General features: G+C 45.0%; 1 protein-coding gene across 1 annotated transcript in view; it reads right to left on the reverse strand.

Annotated features, from left to right (window-relative positions):
* PTPRG (protein tyrosine phosphatase receptor type G) overlaps nucleotides 1-23477 on the reverse strand; it is a 410943-nt gene extending 387466 nt beyond the window's left edge. The window contains exon 1 of the mRNA XM_063347764.1: nucleotides 23153-23477. Within this exon, the coding sequence (XP_063203834.1) occupies nucleotides 23153-23237 (85 nt within the window). The 5' untranslated portion in view covers nucleotides 23238-23477. The remainder of the gene's footprint in view (nucleotides 1-23152) is intronic.
* Between the last annotated feature and the right edge of the window lie 1339 nt (nucleotides 23478-24816).

Here is a 24816-nt window from a genome sequence, read left to right on the forward strand (position 1 = left end):
GATAATTCCGGCGCGCTAGCTGGTCGCGTCTGGTAAACACTCGTGTCATTCGCCATGCGCCGCAATGCAACAGAGCAGCTCTTTAGGGAATTAGAGCAGACAGGTAGTTCCTGCCAATCACTTTGAGGGTCCATTCTCACACCAACAGACAGATGATTCAGTCGCAACTCCAATTAGTGCTAATTGCAGTTCTCTCCAAGTCCCTCTGCAGCCAGAGATGACAGAGACTTCATACATGGTTCTTAACGTAAGTGGCAACGTTAATTTTGTTCACTTCAAAATCCTTTCTGGATGCAAAGCTCTAAGCTTGGTAAATAAATCTACCAAGCTTTCAAATGGCAGAAGTACCCTGTGTTTCTAAGAATTCTACACAAATATTTTTCTTAACCCCGGGTGTCACAGCTAACTGAGTAGGAAATGGCTGTTTTGTAGGTTTGCATGCTGTTTTTCCCTAAACACGAGGTTGTAAGTCTTGAGAGACCCTGACAGGATTTTAACAAGAATGATAAAGTATATATTGAGAAGTCACGTGCCACCCTGCAGCTCCCCACTCTCAAACCCCATACACAGCCCCCACGGGGGACATACTCTGGTGCTGCACATGGGGCGAAGGGACCTTCTCCAACGGTGGCAGCATCCAATGCTGCTCCAAACAGGCTGTGTCCAAAATACTCTTGGGGCACAGCAAAACAGCAGGGCTGCTGACAGACAGACCTGGAGTTTCTTTCCCTCCAGTATCACCGTCTTCTTCCCTGGCAGACTTTTGCTGGATGCGCTGGTCTGTGGAGCTGCAGGAGCCCTCCCAGACACACGCAGGGGTCTTGATGATAGGAGCTGCACACCCCAGTTCCTCCTTCCCTCCTCTGCAGGCATTGATCTGCTCAGCTGTAGGAAGAGCAGCCCATGGCTTCCTGAAGGGCCGCGTCGGTTAACCACAGACAGAGCACAGCAGATCAACAAAATCTTGCAGAGTTAAATTCAGGTCAATACGGTATTGTCATATTCATCAATGGAGAAGTTTAAAGGCAACACTCATTTGGTACAAAAAAAAAAAAGGACTCATTTTTCTCCAGTGAAGCATCTCCACCATCTGTGAAACCCACAGTGAAAGACAAATACGGTTTAAAAAGGACATTTTGGGAATAGAGTTTTTACACCGGAATTTCACACCAATCCTGCAAACAGGGAAGTCTGTCTACCAAAGATGCTCAAAAGTCCATCCATCCAGACAGACAGAAAAGTCAAGTAACTGATGCAACTCAGACTAAAACTGTGTTTGCTGCCAACGTTTCATGCCTTAATCATTGTATGTTTAAACATACACATCTACAAAACAAACGTCAGTGTCCACAGACTACAAGCTTATAAACAAAAAAAGGAAAATGTTAAGTTTTAACAATTAATTAAACCAGTTCTCATTACCTCAATTTCCATCTGCAATTATAATCATTTCCCATTTAAAATATCTACCACATTTTATTCTTAATTAAAAATGACATCCTTGCAATGAAGTGCAATATGAATTAACAATTCAAATGTTATCTATGCAAATTTCTTAGGCCTTTGATTCCCCCCCCCCTTTATGCAAAGTCATGTGTAGGTTTATTTTTATTAAGCTTGTATAACTTCACTCAACGTCTTCTGCTCTGAACTCTACACATAATATTTCAATCCAAGGACGTAGAAATAAGTTGTAAATGGTGCAATTTCTTTTCAAGTCTCATACCATTAAGAATCAATACATATGTGAAGAGGTATCTTTCCTAAATATTTTTTTTTTTAAATTCTGTGCAATTTTAAGATTTAAAGACACTTTATATTTCCAATGGTTTTAACAACAGCCATTTCTTCAGGCCCTGCTGTTTAAAGCCAATGTGGAAATTACTGCAAAACAATAAAACCCCATCTTTAAATCACCTTTGTCTACACCTAGAGTTCCAGTGGCTTGAATCCTCAAAATGACTCTCTACCATCAACCCTCCCACGGGCATCTCCTACCTGATTTGTTTTTACCTCTCTCGGCAGACTTCTGAGCTTTCACCCCAGATTTAAAATTTCTCCCTGTTTCATCAGCCAGGAGCTGCCTCATCTCAGATTCTCTAGGTGAGCAAACTCAATGGAGAGTATTAATGCCTTAGAATATAAACTGTTTGTCCACTTTTTCTGTTAATTTCAAGGGAGTTCAGCAACAAAGTAGCACTAAAATAGTAACTTTTTCCCCAAGTCTCTCTAGCTGTTTCAGCACCCATTTTGTACTGAGAAAATTCAAGAGATGAAAACCCATTGACTAAGACTGTCATCAGAATAATACATTCATAATTGCATACACATCCTACCAACACTGACCACTGCCTTGCCCAAAGCTACTCTTCTATCCCCATCCAGCAGGAAACACACTTTCAGTGAAGGACCATCTGAAACAGCGTCGTACACGTACGATGCTAAGGGATTTTCTCAGTGAGGATCAGCCAGCTCCAAGAGGAGGACGCCTGCGACTGCTGTGTCCCGGCTTCCCTGCCAAAAGAGGGCATCCTGCAGCTGGGAAAAATTAAGGCATCATACAGTAAGGTTTTTTCCACTGTATGATAGCAAAACGAGGTTATGCAGAAGAGCAATTAGGTGTGCATACTTTGCAAGGAAAGCAAGCAAAGGTGGCTGGCTGCTTCACAGGTAAGATCCATGCAGAGATTACCATTACAGACCGAGAGGTGAATTTCTCAAGGTCCGGAGGGCAGTGCAATGGCTTTAAACTGACTATATACTTATGAGGCAATTAGATGCATCAATACAAGGCACAAGAAAAATGCAATAGATCAGAGCAAGATCTGCAGTTTACCAAATTACAAGGACATATCTTGAAGTCAAATTACACAAACACAATTACACAAATTACACTGTAACCTTCAAAGGAAGAGGTCTTCATTGTATTCCAAAAACTTCATTGTGTTTTATTAATAAATTCTGGCAAGACAGAGTTTGAAGTCATACATTTATTCCACTGGCTAGTTTAAAAAACCCTTTATTCAATGATCTTTTTCTGTCATAATCTCCTTATCTAATTTAAACAGAGTGCATTCTCTTGCTATGAGTGTAATTTTCATTTAAGTTGCTACAACTTGTGCACAAAGGAATATGTCAATTCAACTCACCAGCTAATGCGTTCTTCTGTGCTACATGAGAGCAAGAAGTAGACTATTTATACATCCCAATATGAGGGTTGAGGGTTGCTTTTTTTTTTTTTCACCACTTTTCCTTATGAAAAGGCCAGATGGCATGAAGCCCCACATAGCACACCTGGGAGAAGTCACATGATGGGGTTTTTTCCCCCCCCCACAAATATTAATTCTGTTTTCTTCTTTCTTTCCCAACTTGCAAAGACTAATTGAGATTAAGGCAACCAGAAAGATGTCTGAAGGCAGCTCCCTGGTATTATCTTCTCCTTATCCCTCACACTCTTTGACAAGCAAGCACGTATGAAGTCTCTCTCTCCCCCTCCAATTATGTCATTTGTCCTCTGCTAACTCTTATCCACATTAAAAAAAAATTCCTTCTATCCAACTTTGTAATTGGAGGAGCTTTAAATAGATAATTTAACCTTGGGAGGATGTTCATTTGCACTGAGCATATCTCTCCAATCTATGAAACAGACAAACCCTTTCACCTGAGCATGCCGTTCTTTAATTGTGACAGCACTGCGAGATAATTCATTTCAAATAGCTGATCAACCCAGGGGGAGTATGAATGCCCAAATATTTAACAGACAATGATGCTTTTTAAAATGAAAACTCAGGCTTACAAAGATGGTTGTTGCATGATCAACAACATACCAATAACATAACCCAGAGAATTTATTTTACACACCAAAAAGAATTGCCTTTTCAGAAGCTATTCAGTAATTAGTGGATATATCATTTTTGATCCGCCTCAGCCACTGCACATCAGTTTACCAGCTCCTAGCCTCTCTCAGAAGAGAGCTATCTGATTAAAGAAAAATGGAAAGACTACTGCTATTTGTCCTCTTTGAAAGAAATTCCACCGGCTCAGTATCAATGCTGACTTCATGATTATGGAGCTCAACAGCAAACCAGATTTCTCCTGAAGCCAGCCTTACAGAAGCTCAAAGGGTAAAGGTGTAGCTGTAATGTCCTCTAGGTCAGAGAAACTCAGATAACGCTGAGGAAAGGCTTCTTTTTTTCTGAAGTGTAGGGTGGTCTGATAGGTGCATCCAAAAGGAACTCAAGCCATGAAAAGAAAAAACAATTTCTCTGGGGAATACACACCATCTCTTCCTCATTGTTAAGGTACTCATACTCAGCATTGTCAGACATTAGGACCCTTAAGGATGTCTCCTAGCCCGATAAACACTGCTACATCACAAGCAGCTTGGATCCACTCAAACAGATCAATCTACTGCTGTGCAACATACACTTCTCTGTGTTGTCATTCCCAAGGAGAGAAATCCGCTAGGCTGGTACCTGCACGTGTAGCTCCCAGGCCAAGGCGGCTTTCTGTCAGCCTGACTTCACCAATGGCATGGCAATGCACCGAGATCCTGAATTCCCCACCAAAAAGGTGTTCCACCCTCGCAAGATGCAAAGAGCTCCACAGTACCCTGGCTGCTCTCTCGCTCTTTGTCTCCCCAGGGATTAACGCAGGAGGAAGTCTTGCCATTTGATACCTAAATTCAGCTGAGCCCAACAAACCGGAGCACAGGAGTTCACCTTCTCCTTTGCCACAACAGTGAGAGAAGCCAGCCTGGCTTCAACAAGCTGGTTCAGTCAGGCTTGATGGCATATGCCTGGGCATGCAACTGCCCATCCTTGTGCAGCAAGTCTTGAAAGCACCATCAATAACTTTGCCAGCACCCTGCTGAGACAGAGTTTAGGAGGGAAAAAGCGCAGCCATCTCCTCAGAGCTTCTTACCCAAACATACATCTTCAGTTATCCAAGCTCCCACCAAACCAGAACCCTCAAGCCACAGTCACACAGCTGTGAGAATGCAATGAGGAATCTCACAGTGTTTCTCTGACCAAAACAATCCATGTCACCAAATGCAAGGAAACAACTGGATGCCTTCCTTAGCGTCTGCTTTCACTGCAATGTTTTAAGCGTCACAGAACATACAGGAACATAAGGAGCCAGGACAGGCTGTGTGTATGGGTATATTGTGATGAACATGGTCCAAACTGTTCAAATCTAATTAAACTTAAGTTCTTCTCAATCTGGAGCGACTTTGGTCTAAGGAGAACAAAGGAGTTCGGTTTGCCAGTCACAGGTGGGATGTGTTCACACTGGCCTTCATTGCAAGAAAGACAGGGTATCAGATGCAGCTTTTCTGTAGTTGTCAGATCCAACTCCAGTAACAAAAGCTAGCGCAATTCAACCTCGTTCAACATCCTGGAAGTGATGAAAATGCAGACTGTCATCTCAGAAGTGCTGGTTACACACAAGCCAACTTAGAGAAGGTATTTTTAGCATGTTTGTCCAGCTTCGTCATTTCAAATATAGCTACGGCCCAGGCCACTGGTGCCCTTCTCAGGGATACTGAAACATCAGGAGACATTGAGGTCTTTAGGGGCAGCACATCCCATCGCTCTTAAAGCCCTACGTCTCCTCAAGGTAAGGTTCAAACCAGGGCAGTACAAACTATCAAGTTCAAGATTCTACAATACACAGTCCCTCAGAAACAGTTTGTTCGGTTTTGTGTTGTTCCTGCCCTCCCCCCCCCACCCCCCCCCTGCAAAATTATCATCAGATCCCTTCAATTATTTAACGCCTTGGGCAAATCACCTATGCTCTGCTGTATTATACCATGCAATTTCCTTATTTTGTCACTTGCAGAATTCTCATGTGTTGCACAGTAAGAATTCTGGGCTTCACAAACACTCCTGGCATGGAACTGAAAACAGCTGAACTGGGGAAGAAGTGGCAAACAAAAATATAGCTGAAGTTTATGTTAAAATACGTGCTAAAATTAAACTGATTTTTAGAACACCAATATGTATTTTACACAGACTATGTTGCCTCTGTTTCAATTGCTTTTTCAGTCCTTTTCTTGAAACACTAAAGAAAATATATAGTGGGTAAAATGGAGCCCAGACAGGAAGAGGGAGCAATCTGACTGTGAACATGATTGTACAAATAGCTTGCTTCTTCACTGGTTTTTCTCAATGAAAAAAACGTGTCTATAGGCATTAGTGTTTGAAAACAAGCAATCTCCACACATTTCCCCTCCACGACACAAACTGCCCAACCTGATGAAGCAACACGTGAAGAATAAAACATCAATGCCACTGTAGCTTTTCAGGGAAGAAACTGCAATGAAGTATCATTGTCCTCTATCAACGCATCCCGTAGTAGATAGTTTTTTCTTGTCGACATTGCAATAAATCACTCACTAGTCAGATTTCATCTGATGTTGCACCACCACACTCAAGGCAGAAATCTCCACTGAACTGAACAGGGAGGGTCTTTTCCAGACCAAAGCCAATAGTCCTGTATAACTAATTACCTGTTACTATATAATATAGCCTTTCTCTATACCACTTCAGCTCCACTGACAACAGGTGCTATCAGTATTTATATGCTTACATACATCCCCAGCTTCAAAGTTTACAAGAAAGCATTAGCAAATCCGGTTCAGCCAAAGGAATCACAAGGCCATCTGACTTCTGTATCACCTACCAAAGAAGTTTCCTGCCCTATAAAGTAGCCTCATCTGTTCTTTGGACAAAACTCTTCTTCCAGAAAAATATAATCTCACAATTTTGTCTATAAGCATGGATTCAGACACACATTATGAATCCCCAATGTGAACTCAATCCTACTGTACTACTACAACGTCTACTGAATATTTGTTCTAATCCACCTACTAACTCTTTTACTAATGGAAGAAACCTATTCAGGTATATAATTCCTAAGTTTAATTATTATTATGCCAGGTTTTAAAAGCAGTAGTATTCATACATAAATATATATATAGCAACACATAGCAACTTGAAGGCAAAACAGCACCTCGAAAGTACTCAACAGACCAGACAGAGCAGAAGACTGATCCTAGACCATCAGAGCATCCTCCTTACCACTGAGGGGGAGAAAAAAAAAAATAAATCTGAGTAATCAGGTCCCGATGTCCAGAAGATTGCTCCAGCCGCTCAGCCACAATGGGATGAATGACACAGCAAGCCTCGGCTTATGCATTCAGGCACTGACGATTCCTGATTGAAGCCCACATGAGGTCTGGATAGCACACCCCGCAGAAGCTGAGGGCCCAGCTACACAGGAGAGGGATGAGGCAAAGAAAGGAGCCCCCAGTCCAAATGGGAGCGCTCATGCAAGTGAGACAGCAAAGACCATACAGTGCTCAGGAAGGCACTCTCGCTGGATTTTGGTTTTGCAGCAAGGAGAATGGCTCAGGAACCCACAAGGCAAAGCTTATCAGAATAACCACAAAGGCCGCTGACTATCAGAACAATTCATCAGTGGAGGACAGTCAAGATGAAAGAGCAAAGGAATGCCAAAAGCAGCTTTATAAAGATATAGATAGTTCTGAATAATAAGACAATTCTTCAGTGTAAGCTTTTTTGGAGCATTATAAGCTCCTGCATAGAATTATAGAACGGTCAGAGTTGGAAGGGATGTTTTAAAGGTCATCTAGTTCCAACCCCCCTGCCCTGGGCAGGGACACCTCCCCCTAGACCAGGTTGCTCAAAGCCCCATCCAACCTGGTCTTGAACACCTCCAGGGATGGAGCATCCACAACTTCCCTGGGCAACCTGGGCCAGTGTCTCACCCTCACAGTAAAGAATTTCTTCCTTATATCTAAGCGGGAGTGTTGATCTGCATGAGGATAGGGAGGTTCTACAGAGAGACTTGGATAGATTGGACCGATGGGCCAACGCTAACGGAATGTGCTTCAACAAGGCCAAGTGCCGGGTCCTGCACTTGGGCCACAACAACCCCGTGCATCGCTACAGGCTTGGGGCAGTGTGGCTGGAGAGCTGCCTGGCAGAAAAGGACCTGGCGGTTCTAATCGACAAGCGGCTGAACATGAGCCAGCAGTGTGCCCAGGTGGCCAAGAAAGCCAATGCCATCCTGGCTTGTATTAGAAATAGTGTGACCAGCAGAAGGAGGGAGGTGATTGTCCCCCTGTACTCAGCACTGGTGAGGCCACACCTTGAGTATTGTGTCCAGTTTGGGGCACCTCAATGTGAGAGAGATCTCGAGGTGCTGGAGCGAGTGCAGAGGAGGGCAACGAAGCTGGTGAAGGGCCTGGAGAATAAATCTTATGAGGAGCGATTGAAGGAGCTGGGACTGTTCAGTTTGAGGCTGAGGGGAGACCTCATCACTCTCTACAACTACTTGAAAGGACACTGGACTCTTCTCTCAGGTAATTAGTGATAGAACAAGAGGGAATGGCTTCAAGCTGCAGCAGGGTAGGTTTGGGCTGGACATTAGGAAAAAATTCTTCCCAGAAAGAGTGGTCAGACATTGGAATAGGCTGCCCAGGGAGGTGGTGGAGTCACCATCCGTGGATGTGTTTAAGATTCGTTTAGATGTGGTGTTAAGGGATATGGTGTAAGGGGGAACTTTGTAGAGTGGAGATGATGGTTGGACTCGAGGATCCCAAGGGTCTTTTCCAACCTAAATGATTCTATGATTCTAAATCTACTCTCTTCCAATTTAAAACCATTAGCCCTCATCCTATTGCGACACTCACTGATAAAAAGCCTTTCCTCATCTTTCCTGCATTAGCTTAATTCCCAGAAGGATCTGCTCCATGATCTTGCCGGGCACAAAGGTGAGACTGACTGGCCTGTAGTTCCCCAGGTCTTCATTTTTTCCCTTTTTAAATATGAGGTTTATAATTCTCCTTTTCCAGTCAGCAGGAACTTCACCAGACTGCCATGGCTTCTCAAATATGATGGGTAATGGCTTCACAACTTCATCTGACAGTTCCCTCCGGACCCGCAGATGGATCTCGTTAGGTCCCACGGACCTGTGCACCTTCAGGTTCCTTAGATGGTCTTGAACCCCATCTTCTCCTACAGTGGGTGGTTCCTCATTCTCCCAGTCCCTGCCTTTGCCTTGTGCAACTTGCGTGTGTGGCTAGAGCACTTGCCAGAGAAGATTAAGGCAAAAAAAAAATCATTAAGCACCTCAGCCTTGTCCAGGTCCTGGGTGACCACGTCTCCTGTTTCCTTCCGGAAAGGGCCCACATTTTTCCTAGTCTTCCTTTTATGACCCACACACCTATAGAAGCTTTTCTTGTTGCCCTTGATATCCCTGGCCAGATTGAATTCTATCACGGCTTTAGCTTTTCCTGTTAAAGACACTAACGTGTATTATCCTTACAGTCTAGCTGAAAGATCTCTGGAGCTTTGTTGGTCTGGTTTTGGGGTTTTTTTTAAATATATCCAAAACCACAGCATTAGCTCCTTCACAACCAGTTTGACACCACTGAGATGCCACCCTGGAAGGTAGGACAGATGTCACATATTTTTATAATGCGAACAGTAAGTGGACCTCTCATGTGGCACTTGCGTGAGGACAGCAAGGTCTTAAGCAGCAAAACAAATCAAGCTTTCTCCACTTTACTTGCAAGCATGAGAGCTAGCAGAAAGGTTCAATTTTTGTTGATGCTGCCTGTATCGATCACAGCAGAAGTCACCGAAAGGCACCAAGGGAAGGACTAAACAATTCATCAGCTTTCCAGGGCAGAGAGGACAGTGCTCCTGGCTTTGATCCTTTACTGTGCTCAGTATTGTATGGCCCAGACAGTCAGTGATAACAGAAATGGTGTTCACCATAACAATGTATTTTATTTCTTATCAAAACAGAATACTCTTAGTAAGGCCCATGTGTTTCAACTTTATTTCCAAGGAATGCAACAAAACGTAGCAAACTCCAGGATGGCTTCTATTTCACGAACAGAAGCAAAAAGGCAAATCAAACTATAAGCCCTGTATCTCACACTCAGCGTACGCAGTTCAGAAACATCTGGTTTTACAAAGAAAGAGAGCACTGCTTTATTACAGTGGGTACACATAGTTGCAGTTCAACAGAAAGCACAACTGTCAGGTAAATTAAAAACTGAAGATCAGAACAGAATTACTTAGTAAGTGAACTTGTTACTAATAGAGTGCAAATGAGACAAGCTGGAGTTGTTACCCGTTGACAGCGTGCATCTTACAAGCCTCATCTGGCTCTGCAGACACAGCCTGTACCCAAAACGCCTGACGATGTCTCCCAAATACAGAAGCAAACAGGGGAATGCAATCTCAAACTACAGAAAAGAAGAGTCATTGATCAAGATAGCAATCAAAACTGTAAAGCGTGAAGGTGTAATCAAGACTACTGCAAAACTATAAGACTCCTCAGATCCAATGAAAAAAAAAAAGTTAATTTTCTTCCTAAGTTGGTTTTCACCTTGAAAGCTAATTGCTGAAAGAGAAAAGGTCACGCTGCTTAATAACATGAAATAGAGAAAGCAGTACATGCAGATAGTGTTTGACATGAGGTATTAATTACCTTTTTGACAGGGAATCTGTTTGTGCTGTAATGTATTACTCCTTGTATAGAACTATGGCTTGGGATTCACTTACGATAGGTGTCACTAGCGAGTGGACAAGTCGCTTTTACCTTACATTCCTGGAACACACTGTGCACTCATATATTTCTAAACACAGCTGGCTTCCTGGCACATAAGCATAAATTCCTGTGTGGTTTTATGCAATTAGTTAAAAAGACGTGGTTTGCTGTTTTGATATCAAATTCAAGCAATTCACACGCAACCCTTAAGTTGCCGTTGAGGATGAAGGAAACGTGCTCTCCATCAGTGTCATCTAGTTACTAATTATGTTTTGTTCCTACAAAACACTGCTTTAGCAGTTTACTTAAGGGAAAAGATTCTTACTTTGATTACCAGGGTAGCCAGATCTGCCTCTTTTTGCCCTTGGTTTGCCCTCTTCCTTGACTCATTAACATATCTGAATCGAAGCAAGTGGAAGCAAAAGAAAAGGTGAGGGAAAACTGAACCCGAGAGATTAAAGTAACAGGTAGCTCATAATACTCGGGATCTTCAAAGGGAAGTTAAACACAAACACAAAATGAGATTTAGACCATCCAAAAGGTTCTTGTATTTAGAATTAAGACCTCCGGGAACTCTTAAACATTTCTGAAATTATGAGAGGCACTGGGCAAAAATCACAACAACCCACCTGAGAAAAATATTGGCGTTCACTTTTTCAGGGACTAAAGTTTCAGCCCACACAATTTAAAACAAGATGCAGAAGAATATAAATGCTCATATAGACCCTGGCCCAGCATTGCTAGACGCCGAACTTCGCTTGATTCAGAAGAGGTAGAGGAAATGCTTTACCAAAAGCTGCCATGCAAGGGCCAGGTTCTCCACCACAGCATCTGGTCTACCCTTTATGGAAATGCTATTTCTTAAGACATAAACTAATTCTTCCAACTGGATAGCCACATCAGTGACAGGAAGCCTTGCCAGTGAAAACTGAACCTTCATATGCTTCATAAGCATAGAGGACAACCATTACACAGAAATGTGTCCATCTCCGTCCAGTTGGGCAGCCTGTACTGCAAACGAAAGAGGATGATTTTCTGCACCCTGTGATCAACTCACCAGAGCAGCAACACATCTCATTATGGACACTTCATCAGAGCATCACCTTTAGATATTTACTCTAATATTATGTTAGGGCTCACCATTGCTTATCTGGGAAGTACCCGCATTGCTTCAGCCTGAATTCCATGTTGAATTTGACCCAGGTTAATTGTTATTGCTGGCAAACTGCTGGCTGCGTGGTAAAAGCCAGCTGACATCATGACAAGAGCTTCTTACATGAATTCGTGTGATGTGGATATATCCAAGCCAAAGACTGAAGGCACAGAGACCCAGACTCTGCTTTTTCCACTGGAAGTCATCCCTGCAGAACACTGCCCAGATGTGCCAGGGGAAGCCTGTGCTACCCTGCCAGCGCAGGGCTCCTGGGTCAACAGCATTCACCACAGCCCCCAAGCATATGCTTCCCCTCAAGATGGTTTTAAGCTGCTTTACTTTTAATTGCCAAGTATTTTTTACTGTATTTACTTCGCAGTGATGATTTAAAATAAATGTTTATTTTTAAATCATATTTGACATTTTGTTAGGTACACTGGAAAATGAACCCATTCCTACATATGCAAAAATTAGGAATTAATGAGGTCTGGCAATTATCTTGATGGAAAGAACCAAGTGACTTAGCTGAACATAGAGGTTTACTAAAAAAAAAAAAAGCCTCCTCTAGTAGTTAAAAAACAAACGAAATTGCTTCTTATTGATTTTAATTTAGGTTGAAACACTAGCTGTCTCTCCAACAAAGCCAGAAATGGAAACAACTATAAATGAGTACAAGATGCGATAAGATAGACAGATTCTTAGGCAATCTAGTATAGAGATGACCTCCAGTTTAGACAGTAGTTAAAATATGATATCATATGTATGGATCAATAAGTAAGTTTGCATTTGTCTCAGCTCCAAAAGCTGGAAAGCTAAGTCTTTTTTTTTTTAGTTACTCTAAAATGTTGTCCAATTAAGCTATACTGGTAGGGTGTTTTGTTTTGTTTTTTTTGTTGTTGGTTTTTTTTTTCCCTTACAGATCCTCTAGATTCTAATTTACAAATAAAATCAAGAGAAGCAATTAAATGTTAAGTACTATCAGCATGTTTCCCCAAGTGATGCACATGTGCAACAGAACAGAAGTAGTCCAATCTTGATACAGAAGGCCAGGTTACAAATTGAAACACATTTGTATTACCATTACTTGCAGGCTTCACGCTCTAGCAAGTAATAACACTGGGCATCACGCTCCCCTCCCGTGCGGAGCAAAAGCTCTTTGACCACGAGTCTCCCATCGGCTGCAGCAGCTGCAGATTCGCTTTACCCTTCCAGCCTCCAGAAGAAGCACGGACACAGAGCAGGGGCAACCGGGGGCTTAGGGGGGCACAGTATGAGCACGTGTGGCACAGAACAACACTGAATGGCCTTCTGTTGACAGCCATCTAGTCCATCACTTTAAAGGCCAGTTAAAACCTTCCTGGCAGAGCACCTAGGCATTCCTCCCGGCTCTCCGGGCAGCACATACTGCCAGGGCCTGCCTGCCTCAGACGGCACTCTGTCCTCCCAAAGCATATGAGAGCTATCAGTATTGATCAAGCACGATTAAGTTTATGGTCCTTTCAGCATGCCAGAACTTGATCCAATGGTATGAGCAGTATGGATCAGGTCTTCTCAGTGGGTGTCGGTGAAGACTCTCACATTTGGAAGACTGGACTCCCCCTCTAGTCGTAAGGATCTCTACCTTCCCATCTACCTTCACAGACGCCAGCCTCTTCCCAGACAGGATATTAGCTGAGGGAGAAGGAACTGGTTTTCCTCATTTGGTGCACAGTGCAAGTTTGCTCAAAACAAACGCCTTCAAGGTGGAAAGCTAAAAGCATCCAAGGGAGGCCACCCTCATGGAAACAGGGCCACAGTAACAGAGCCGATCTTCTAAATTCTTGCGACTAGCTCAATATCCAGTCCCCTCACCTGCATCCAGCAGCAGAAGAAAATGAGGACACTACAAGAAACACTTTTTACCAAAACCAGCAGCATCAGTAACGCTAATGGGGTGAGGGAATGGATGGGCAAAACACACATTCCTAAGAAATCTACAGCCTCCTTGGGGTTCCTTCCAAATCATAAGTTCCCGATGAAGCTCAACTGTGAGCCACAGCAGTGTTATCACACAGGGGTGATAACTGTAACCAGAAGGTCACAGTCATGTTCTGGAGCTGTGTGAAGATTTCAGTTTACAGTGCTCAACAGAAGCCAAACCCTACGATATCCATTTTAGATAACTCCACAACAGGTACTTGGACTATTATGGGATGCAATGACTGCTGCTCCCCTAAAACCTGTTGGGCTACAAAAGGAAATGAGCAAAACCAGAACAAAAGGATGCATCTAAGAAACTAAGACTGCAGAGGACTAAAGTTCAGAGAGGGCTGTCTGTCTTTCTATTGCTAAAATTGTCACTGTAGCTGTGTTCAAGTCACATTAAGAAAAAGGAGATCCATTCCAAGAGTTTATTTTAATAAAGTTAAAACCCCTAAGAACTAGTGATCCAGGGCCCATCCACTGAGCAGCAGACTATTTTGTTCAGCGCTGACCCCAATAATGATCAAAAAGTCATACTAGGCAAACAACCAACATGAGCTTTCTTGCTGTGGCAGAAAAACAGGCCACTGAAAATCCTTGGACAAACAGAAAGGGCAATAGCATCGTGCATATACGATATGAATAAAACCAGTGTTCAGTTCCGGTGTGCACCTTTCTAAAAATAAGTTGAAAAAAATTGGAGAAAAGGCAAAAAAGATTGCTACAAAAATTGCTCAAGGACTGAACAAAATCTGATAGCAAAAGGCTCGTGGAGTTCAGGTCACTAAGTTAATCAGGACATTGTAACACGGTTTTACTGTAACATGTAAATATTTTCATGATAAAATATCAGAGGGCTCAGTAGAGAAAAGTGAAACACACAAGACAGTTGTTAAACTGGCTGTATATTTGCAGTTCGAGCTTCACAGCTACACTGAATAATACAAACAACCACTTTTTGGGTGGTTTATTTGTTTTTGTAACTATTCAAGGAGAATTTGGGTATTGCTTCAAAATGGGCATTAAACAAGTAATTGATTTTAAAAAAAACCAAACAACTGACAGCTGTTGACAGCTGTGAAAACTTCACAAACTCCTTTGCAACAGTCACAGCTTTGGTCAATAAAAATAGGTACAGCCCAACAGAACAATTCCAGGACTGACACACATGCCAAGCGTCCCTCCCCAAAGCCAGAATTTTAACAGAAGCACTGGACACCTCTGCTTCACAGCAAGCGGAATCATACAAAGAAGTGGGTTTGCATTTCACCGCACAGTAAAAACCCTCCCCGAAGCATAAAACAGTATCAAAACTGTGCACCTTTGACACAAAGCCAGCCTACAGAAATACTGAAGGGAAGATGCACAGTCGTTTTTCGGAATAGTGTCACAATGAGGGTTACGGTGCAAGTCTCACCTGGTGAAAGCTGCCACAGAAACAGTAGCATCAATCGTGCTACCACAATTTGCAGCAGCTGAGGACCTGCCATTATGCCAAGATAAAACATTATAAACTCGCACATTTTGCACCCCAGGTTTACAAAGATAACAGTGAATTAATTCGCAGTAAACAAAAGAGAATCACTTTACAATGCATAAACAATCTAGTAAGAAACAATTTTAAAAGTCACAGTTTCTGAAACTGCTGTCACTGAGCCCATACTTTTAACACTTACTTAAATAGATAAAACTGCACAAAGGTGTTGCTCTGGGTACACAAACAGTTATACAGAAGCCATATAATCTGATGCAAAACCCTTGGGCAAGGAAGAAAGGAAAAATAAACAACTAATTTTAGAACCTGAACACTCCATTAGCAATTCTCACCAATTAAAATATGATGCAACTGCTGTCAACAGGCAAATTTTAGTTGTATTTTAAGCCTGGATTTAAATACAAAATACAGGAGCTACTGCATAAGAATAATAAGTAAACTAGTTACAAGTAGCACGGAGGCCAACAAGAAGAAACATCTGACTGGTTCTCTCTGCCTACCTACTAACTGGCTGCAATGTCTGAGGGACTGTCACGCTGCACAAACACTCATTTCTACTTTGACTGCAGTGAATCTGTACCATAACCTCCAGAAGTCTGAAAGCACTTTAGGAATCAAAATACCAATGAACGTCTATCGAAAATTTAAACCCTAAACTCACTTGTGATAGCAATGTAGATCTGTACTTAATTATTTGAAAGCTACTAGGTATCTTTATTGTCTCAACTTGGAGTTGCCAGGGAGTGGAGGGGTAGGGGAGAAGGACAGATGGACACAACAGCCTCATGCTGGAGCCCACTAAACTGACTTATATAAACTTATATCAACTAAACTGGCTTATATAAACATACACCCATCCAAAAAAAAAAAAAATAAAAAATCACTAAACTTGCTCTAAATAGCTCTTAGCCAAGACTTACCTATTTTGAGATGAGTATCACCAACTTCACTACCTCCTAAGATATAAAATGAGTTATTTTAAAATCCAGGAGAAAAAAAATTAAAGAAAATTTAAAAAAAAAAAAGAAAGATTTTTGAGGAGAGCAGAGCATTTCTAAGCACCCCAAATTGGCACAAAGGCAGGCACTGGTCTTCAGCGGTGCAGGGGTTACATCCTTGTTTTAAAGGATGGAACGAGGCCCAAAGAAAGTAACTTGCTTACTGTTTAGGATCAGCAAGGGCCAGGACAGAACTGTTTCCGTTTACCTCTGCAGTAGAAAAATCGCTTATCCAGTACATTGGCACAAGTGATTTTCCCTTCATATGCTGCTTATTCCATGTCCACCACTTGTTACAGTGAAGTCCTAATGGACCCTGGGACAACGAACACTGCCTTTCAACCACCTTGACAAACTGACCAAGGAACTCCAGGTCTTAGACTTCAGACCGATAAAAACCAGTAACCCAAATTGTAAATGCTTTTATAGGAATAAGGAAATGGCAAGGCACTGCTTTGATTAAAGCAAGGATTATAGCATTTTTTTATGTCTGTTACAAGCCTCGTGCAAGGACAGAAGATGGAAAGAGTGAAGTGTGGGAAAACTGAACAACTAGCCGCTTTGCCTGCAAGGAGTTATCAGATAGCTTTCCTTTACTGTCAGCAGAATAAACTGACTCCCAACAGCAGAACTTTAACAGCACTCTGTCAGGAAGACAGGCACATTTTATTTCGAAAAAGAGAACAAAACAGCTGCCACAAGACCAAATAACATCCCACATTTTGCTCCTAAATGCCAATGCAGCTCTTCCGGGCTCAAGGTCTCATTCATTACATATCTGCAAGCAGAGAAAAGGATTTTTCAAAGCAGCTTTCCTAAGCTAAGCATCCAAGTCTCAAAACACCTAGATTTTCTTTAGAAAGGCCTCCATGCTATGAATGCAAAGTCCCTCAAAGCAGGCACGGGCACAGGATAAACATATTCAGGCATCACTGCAGCATTTATGCATAGAAAAACTGCAACACCCACGTCAATTGAGATTTTATGTGTCAGTCCTGCTGGCAGGTGCACTATGCGGTCAAGTTTTAAGTTCTAGAAAATGGTTCATCATTATTCAAATGACTTGATAATTAAGAACGCTAGTACTTCAACTCCCAAGCAAACTTAGAGATGCATAATAAAACCACATTAAAAAAAAACAAGGCCATGTAATAACTGATTTTACTTTAACCATAGTTCACTTGAAGACTAATTCAAATTGCCATAAGGTGAGCTCATTCAGTGTAATAAAAACATATCTTACAGTGATTGCACAAACGTCTTAGTTTGCTCACTGCCCTGTGTCCTCCCTCCTCCTCCAGTCAGCTGGGGAGTTTATTCACCACCGTTTCCTTCAGCTTCCCATTAATACTGCAAGCCATCAGAGAAAAGGAGAAAAGAAGCAGGAACAGCCATACCCATGGAGTATCGCAGCATCACCACTGCTGTGCTAGCAATCGGCACCCTCGTTCATCGGTTCACTTTCTGCGTGGGAAGAGCCTCTGCTTAGGCTACGTGTATGTTGGCGTAAGCCAGGAATCCATTGTGTCCTGGCAGCTGTGCCTCAACAAGACATGGTACACGGAAAGGCAAGCATTTGAAAACGTGACCAGTGTAGCCCAGGTTCATCTAAGAGTACACCTGTCCTCACTGAAGTGGGGCAATATCACCTTGGAGAGGTGTTAACAGCATTAAAACAAAGCAGCCAGTTTGACTTGCCCCCAGGCAAGTAATGTGGATGGATTTGTGTAGCCTGCAACACGAATAACATGATCATCAGCACTACCACAAGATATTGAGTAATGGAAAAATTAACAGCAACCAAGGATCATTTTTCTGTGATTTTTTTTTTCCTCTAAAGGTTTATTTACGCACAAATGTAAAAACTAGCTGCTTTCATCAAAGGTTATTCTCTAGTTGGGCATCTCCAGTTGGCCACACCCCAGGTTCCTCTACTAAGGATGAAAGTGTGCATTAATTTACATCTTCCTTCTCTGCTTTGCTTCCAACCCCTGCATGTCTCTACAAAGCTGATACAGGCCAGTTCTTCCTGGGAGTAACTCTGGCAATCGATGAAGTCACATTCCTGTCAACCTGGTGCAAGAAGGTGCAGGTCCCCAATTTTCACTTGGAAGGAACATTGACAGGACTTTACCTCATGAAGAAGGGAAAAATTTGTAAAGATATTTAGGCACCTGAAGTAGCACGCAGTCCCCAGAAGGGATACATAAAACCTTAAATTAACCCATTTGGTGCCTATCTGCATCCTCAGACGACTCCATATCTTGTCTCTACTGATGAGTTTCCATTTCCTAAAATACTTAAGAATTGTTGCTTAGAATTAAGCTTTAAGTAGCACAGCATGTAAATATAAGTAATTACAATTCCGTCAACACGCAGGAGCAAGTCTGATCTTTAAAAATGGAAGCACAGTAACTTAGGCAAACAGAAATTAGTCTCATTTTTTCATGATTTCTCAGATTAAAGTTATATATTAGCTAAAGTACAGTGCTATTACTATACCCTTAGGCTTCAAAGCACATCATGCCACATGTTCATTTGGCTGCAAAAAGCAGCAACCAAATGATTAGCACTTTTTCCAAGGACAGCTGAGATTAATAGTTCGAAGTAATTTCTTTAATTTAACCATGAAACTTGAACATTGAAATTAGAGTCAACGTTAATAACATCTTATTTCAGAAAACTCCAAGTATGTTAGTCCCTGAGCACTGATCATAAGATGGATGGCGTCCTCACTGTTATCTGTCTCTTCTGTAATTGGAAACAAACCCCAACTATTAAACTTGCACAACTTGATAACAGTACAGCTTTAACAGAGTGCATGTGCATAACTTCAGACAACACTTTTTCCCTGCAAAGAATCAGAAACTGGCAGTGAAACTGTCACCCCACTGAAATCAATAGGTGTTTCTCGGTGATTTTTATGGGACCAAGCAGGACCTATTTGTTCAGCTGAGGTTCCCAGCGTGGATGCAGGAGAGACAGGTGAACGACATGACATCTCTGTGCTAGACTCACAGAAGTTCTTCACTGCTCTGACCAAGACATCCATTTTCTGAACAGGATCAAAACCCCTTCCATCCCCATTTCCTAGACAAAAAGGAGAGGAGACAGGACTTCTATTACTGCTCTCTCATCCCCTAACTCACAGGCACACAGGCAAAAACCCCCCTCACTCTTCCAAGAGGAGCAATGTCCCCAGCCTGAATACAGGCTTTGTAGACATTGCAAACACCCCAATATGACTGAGGGAATTCCAGTTACCCTCAAATTGCGCTCCTTTCTTTTTTGAATACTCCAAAATCCCTTCCTTCCATGATGCCTCTTTGTCCCTCCCCAACTGTGGAAGCCTCTTACTCTGGCCGCTAGTGCACACAGCTGCTGTGACTACTTGAAGACATTTGAAAGCTGTGTCCAGGCTCTGGTAACCACGAGTCAGCTCCTGTAAACCTGCTAACAGATAGCAAAGCTCTCCCTTGAGTTTTCCCCCCAGAAGCGTACCAGCAAGCTCAGCTCTCACAGCCTGGGAAGGCTCATTTGACATTCTTTATTTGCAAGGACTCCATTAGCAACTTCCCGTAACATAAAGCATATTTTAAAAAGGCACTGAAAATAAGGGATAATTAAAATGTAAGAAGTGTCATCTTCATAAAAGCCACAGGACTAAATAAAGTCTTGGAGGGCCCTCTCCTGTACATTCCGTATTTCTCTATGTGCACAACGCACCTTCCTCTGTAAAGTCTTTGCTAAGCAAAGCCAGTCTTCTCCGTACCTTTAAAAATATCTGAAGTAGCATTTGATCAGTACATTGAGAAAAGCTCCTAGTATATTTTTCCTCCAAGCAGAGGACATTACAGGCAAAATTAACTCTCAATTCAGAACTATGAAGACTCAAAATCCAAAACCCATTTACAGGCAGTTCCCAGGTCAGCAACAATTCGATCCATTATCAAAGAGCTAATCTAGACTCAAGAAAATGACTTTCATTTATGCATCTAGCCTAAGAGAATGCTAACAATTGTCACTCCTTAGATGACAGGATTGTCACAGCAACAGCTAAGAACTGCAAAAATGTGTAGTTTTTCCTTTACAAAAAAAAAATATTTATCCTCTCTCGGATGAAAAACTACATAGTAAGGATATCATAGTAATGTTAATATTTATGTCTTACTGATTTTTGGTACTGTGAATTTAGATTAATGAGCAAACAGACCCCATGGAAACAACCTCTCTTACCTTGTCTTAGTTTGATTTATTAAGCAATGCAATTACCAGTGACAAGCCCACAGAGAAATGCACTAAACTTAACACTTCAGAAAGAGCAAAACCTTACCCACATATTTTTTGTGCAAGAATGACTCCTTCCTCTTATTGCAACCAAAGGAACAGCAACAAAAATACCTACTTAAACAGTGAAAACCTATTACAATCCTCCTAACAAAGGAATACCGCAAAGACTTATTTTCTACATGGTTCATTTATTGCTGCTGAACAAAGGAAAAAAAATAGCCTTTATGTTTCTTCACAAAGTAAAGTGATTTGCAGGGGAGAAAATAGTGACCTCTCTTTCATTTAAAGAGAGCTAGATATGAAGCGGAGGGAAGAAAGATGCTTGTAAATTAACACATAAAATAACAAATACATTAATTCTCTAATCCTCTCTAGAAAATGCCATGAAAAGGTACTGAAACGTTTGTGGTAGATACTAAACAGTTAATATCTAGCCGGGATTCCCCGCCAACACAAATTCCGATGATTTGCCATTGGATGTTGTCAGCACCGATGTCCTGTTATAGTCCACTGAGATCCTCCCTGCAGCTTTCCAGCCTCGGGCATCTCTGATGTACCGGATCACAGTCTGGAGCGTCCCGTTTATCACGATGTTTCACTTACCACCCCCTTGCACGCACGCACACCAGATATTACTGCTTTTCAGAAGAAGGCATAAGAGAGTATGGCAGTCACTGAGGTCTAACACGGGAGCTCTGTACGAAAACTAAATGCATAAAAGCCCTTCTGGAAAATAGTTTGCTTTCCAAGCAAGCCCTGAGCCATGAGCAGCCCTGAAACATTCCTAAATATTACACAGACGTTTTACGGCTTCGAGACTTCACCTATACGCAGCCAATGTCCACAGACCAACTCCTCTCTGCTTGCATTCATCTTTATAGTCAAACCATAATGCAAATATTAGCTGGTTCAAACATCACTGATCTAAATCAGCAAGTCGTACAATACTGTCATATTAAACCTACATCATAGCTTGTTTTCCTAAAGCATTCCTGGAGCCTGCCTTCTAGATGTAATTACTGTACAATATATATCAGAACCAGAGAGAAAGGCTTCATTCTGAGGGCTGAAATTGAGAAGAAATCAATACAAAGAAGATAAATGTTTCTTCAAGAGCTGCAGAGGTATTAACCCTCTCTCCAACTTATTTTCTTTTTGCTTCAAATCATTTTACCATGTGAGAAGCTGCTGGAAAGACTGGGATACGATGGGTCTATCTGCTTCTCGCCGTGTTTGGGGTTAGAAAAATAAGTATATTTTAGAAAAAGGAAAAAAAAAGGGGGGGGATGGGAAACAAAAGCAGAAGTTCCTATAAAGCTTCCACAATTTAATTCCTTCTTTTCGCACTTGCACACCTGGACGCAGCCGACAGCCCGGGCTGCATCAGGAGCCCCCAGAAAGGACAGGAGGAGTCGCGGGGCGAGGACCTCACGGGAGGACACAGGGGCTCGCCCGGCTTACATCTCACCCACCCCAGGCAGGTCACACCCCACCGCGGACCCCACTCCGCGGCCCCCCCTGCCCCATCACTGCCAGGAGCAGGGGGGAATCCCGGGAAAAAGTACATAAATACACCACTTTTTTGGGGATGCTAAAGGCGTTTGCAGGAAGAGCCTTTCAGCCGCAGAAGGCGGGGTGCGGGACACACACGACACCCTAAAGGCAGCCGGGGGTGCTCCGCGGGGGCTGCGCGCAGGCGGGGCCCGCGCCGCGCGCCGGCGGAGGGGGGCGCGCGGCCCCGCGGGGGCGCCGGCGGGGCGACAGCGCCCCTAGCGGTCGGCCGGGGGCACGGCGGAGCCGGCGCCAGCCGGAGCCCCGCGCGGGCGCTGCGAGTTCCCCCGGGCCGGGGGCGCTCCTGTGGGAGGAGGGGGGAGGGACACGGGCACCACACACGGGGTCCCACCGCGGGGCAAGCGCCCACCCGGCCCCTGCGTTTCGGTGGGGGCGAGGGCGATGCAGAGACACAAGCCACGGGGCGCGAAAGAAAGGAGGGAGTTGCGGGGGGGAGGGCGGAAAGCACGGTTCCCCCCGCGCCCGCGTAACGCCTCTCCCTCGGGTGTGGGGTGGTGGTTGCGGAGCGGGCGCGCAGCCCCGCGCCCCCCGCACACACACTTCCCCCCGCCCTGCCAAGGTCAGGGCGCCGGCAGGGCGAGACTCCCACGGCGGACACGAGTGGGGCGGGGAGGGCAGAGAGCCGCGCACAACTAAGTTCTTGGCGGGGGACGGGGGGCTGCAGCGAGGGAGCGGAGCGCGGAGTCCCGCTGCCCTCGGGGCGGCGGTCCCGCAGCACAAAGGGAGCCCCCCCAGGCAGCGCCGCGAAGGAAGGGCAGCGCGCACGGAGCCCCTCCGCCCGCCCCACGCCGCCGGGGGCTGCAATGCACCGGAGAGAGCGGACACGGCGGCGGGAGCGCGGAACCGAGCCCGTGCACCGCTCACGGCCCCACTCGCGGGCAGCGCTGCCCGCAGCCGGGAGGGTGCTGCGGGGCTGGGGGGAACCCAATGCTGGAGCCACCCCGTGAAAAATGGGGGCCCCTCGGCGCGCCCTGGCGCATCCTCCGCGCTGGCGGGGTGCCCCGCCGGGACCCCACGGGGGTCGCGGACACGTGCGGCGGAGGCAGCGGGAACCCACACCCGCCCCCTCCACAACCGGCCACGCTCACTCACCGGGGAAGCACACCACATCATGGAGCACGGAGCTGGTGATTTTCAAGAAAAAGATCCACCAACACGGTTGCAGTAGCCTCCGCATGTCCAAAGCCGCACATCGAAAGGGGAGAGGGGCTAAAATAATTAACGCACAGGGGAGGGGGGGGGAAAAAAAAGAAAAAAAGAAAAAAAAAAACCCAAACTTGTTGAAAATAAGTTTCTCCCCGCACCCCTCTTCCTGCGGGAGAAAGCGGGGGGCTCCCGCTCGCCTCCTCAACGCGGGGTTGGGGGGGTGGGGGGAAACCCACCCCGGCACGGGGGGAGGCGGGAGGCGGCGGGGCGCGGGGTCCCCCCGCGGGGCGGCGCGGGGCGGCTCAGGCGGGCGGCGGCGGCGGGGCGCGCGGCATGCCGCGGACGGGGCGCTCAGAGCCGCCTCCGCGCACGGGCGGGCGGGCGGCGGTCAGCCGGGGCCCCGGCGCGCTCCATCCTGCCGTACAGGAAGTGGCGGGCGAGCCCGGATCCTGGCGGAGACTTTAAAGCGGGGCGAGGGAGAGGGAGAGAGGAGGGAGCGCGGCGCGGCGGCGAGGCGAAGCGGCGGCGCGCCCGGCGCCCCGGAGGCGCGCCCCCGCCGCCCTTAAAGCGGCAGCGGCGGCAGCGGGGCGCGCGCTCTCGCGTGCACGCGCCCCGCACCCGCGCCGCTGCCCCGCGCACTCTCCGCGGAGCGCGTGTCGGCGGAGGGAGGGGGCGGTTCGAGGCGGGGGGAAGCGGGCCGTTGAGCCGAGAGGTAATTCGGCGCTCGGGATTTGGGATTTTGCGCTCTTACCCGAGCGGGGTCTGCGGGAAGTTACTGGTGTCATTGTGGCGCCCTCGGTGCGTGCTGCAGGGGGACGGGGCTCGGTGTTGGGTGTCCGTGTCCCCCCTGTCGTGTGTGTTCCCCCCCCCCAGTTATGTGCATCATTGCCAGGGGTGACCAGTCCCCTCCCCCCCCGAAATCATCTCGTTCTCCTCCGTCCCCTCGGTACTGCGTATTGCCAGAGGTCCCCCACAAAATCATACCGCTTTTTTGTTGTTTAATGCTGTGCTGCACGTTGCCAGAAACTCTCACCAAAATCGACAGCTTTTTTTGTCCCCCACTACTATGCAACATTTTGGGTGTTGGCAGAGGTGTCCCAAAAATCACACACCTTTTGTGCGTCCCCCCACCCCCTGTACTGTACTGGGTACTGCCAGAGACCTCCTCTACCCATTCCAAAATCACAATTTTTTCTCCCCCCAGTAATATGCATCATTCTGGGTATTGCCCGAGGTGCCCCACAAAACTGCTGTTCTTTCCCCCAGTATTGTGCATTACACGACGTATTTCCAGGGAGCCCCCTCAAAATGAGATAGTTGTCTGATATTTTTGCAGAGTCAGGTGAAGGCTGTCCCAAGGCACTCTGCATCCAAATCTTGATCCACACACATGCACCCTCCCCCCGACAGCAGTTTCTGAGTGATTGATAACTTTGCACAGGAAACAGAAGCAGAAAATGGTGTGAATTCAGGATGAAGGGATGGTGCCTTGTACTTGGCATTTCCTGGCGATTCTGTGGTCTGCTGAAGCTTAAATTTCATTCAGAAGTAGTTTTTGTCTGTTTCTTTGGTAATTATTTCCATTACGGGGATTCTGTTTCAGGAGGGAA

This window comes from Chroicocephalus ridibundus, chromosome 10 (assembly GCF_963924245.1).
Source record: "Chroicocephalus ridibundus chromosome 10, bChrRid1.1, whole genome shotgun sequence".
Taxonomy (NCBI): Eukaryota; Metazoa; Chordata; class Aves; order Charadriiformes; family Laridae; genus Chroicocephalus; species Chroicocephalus ridibundus.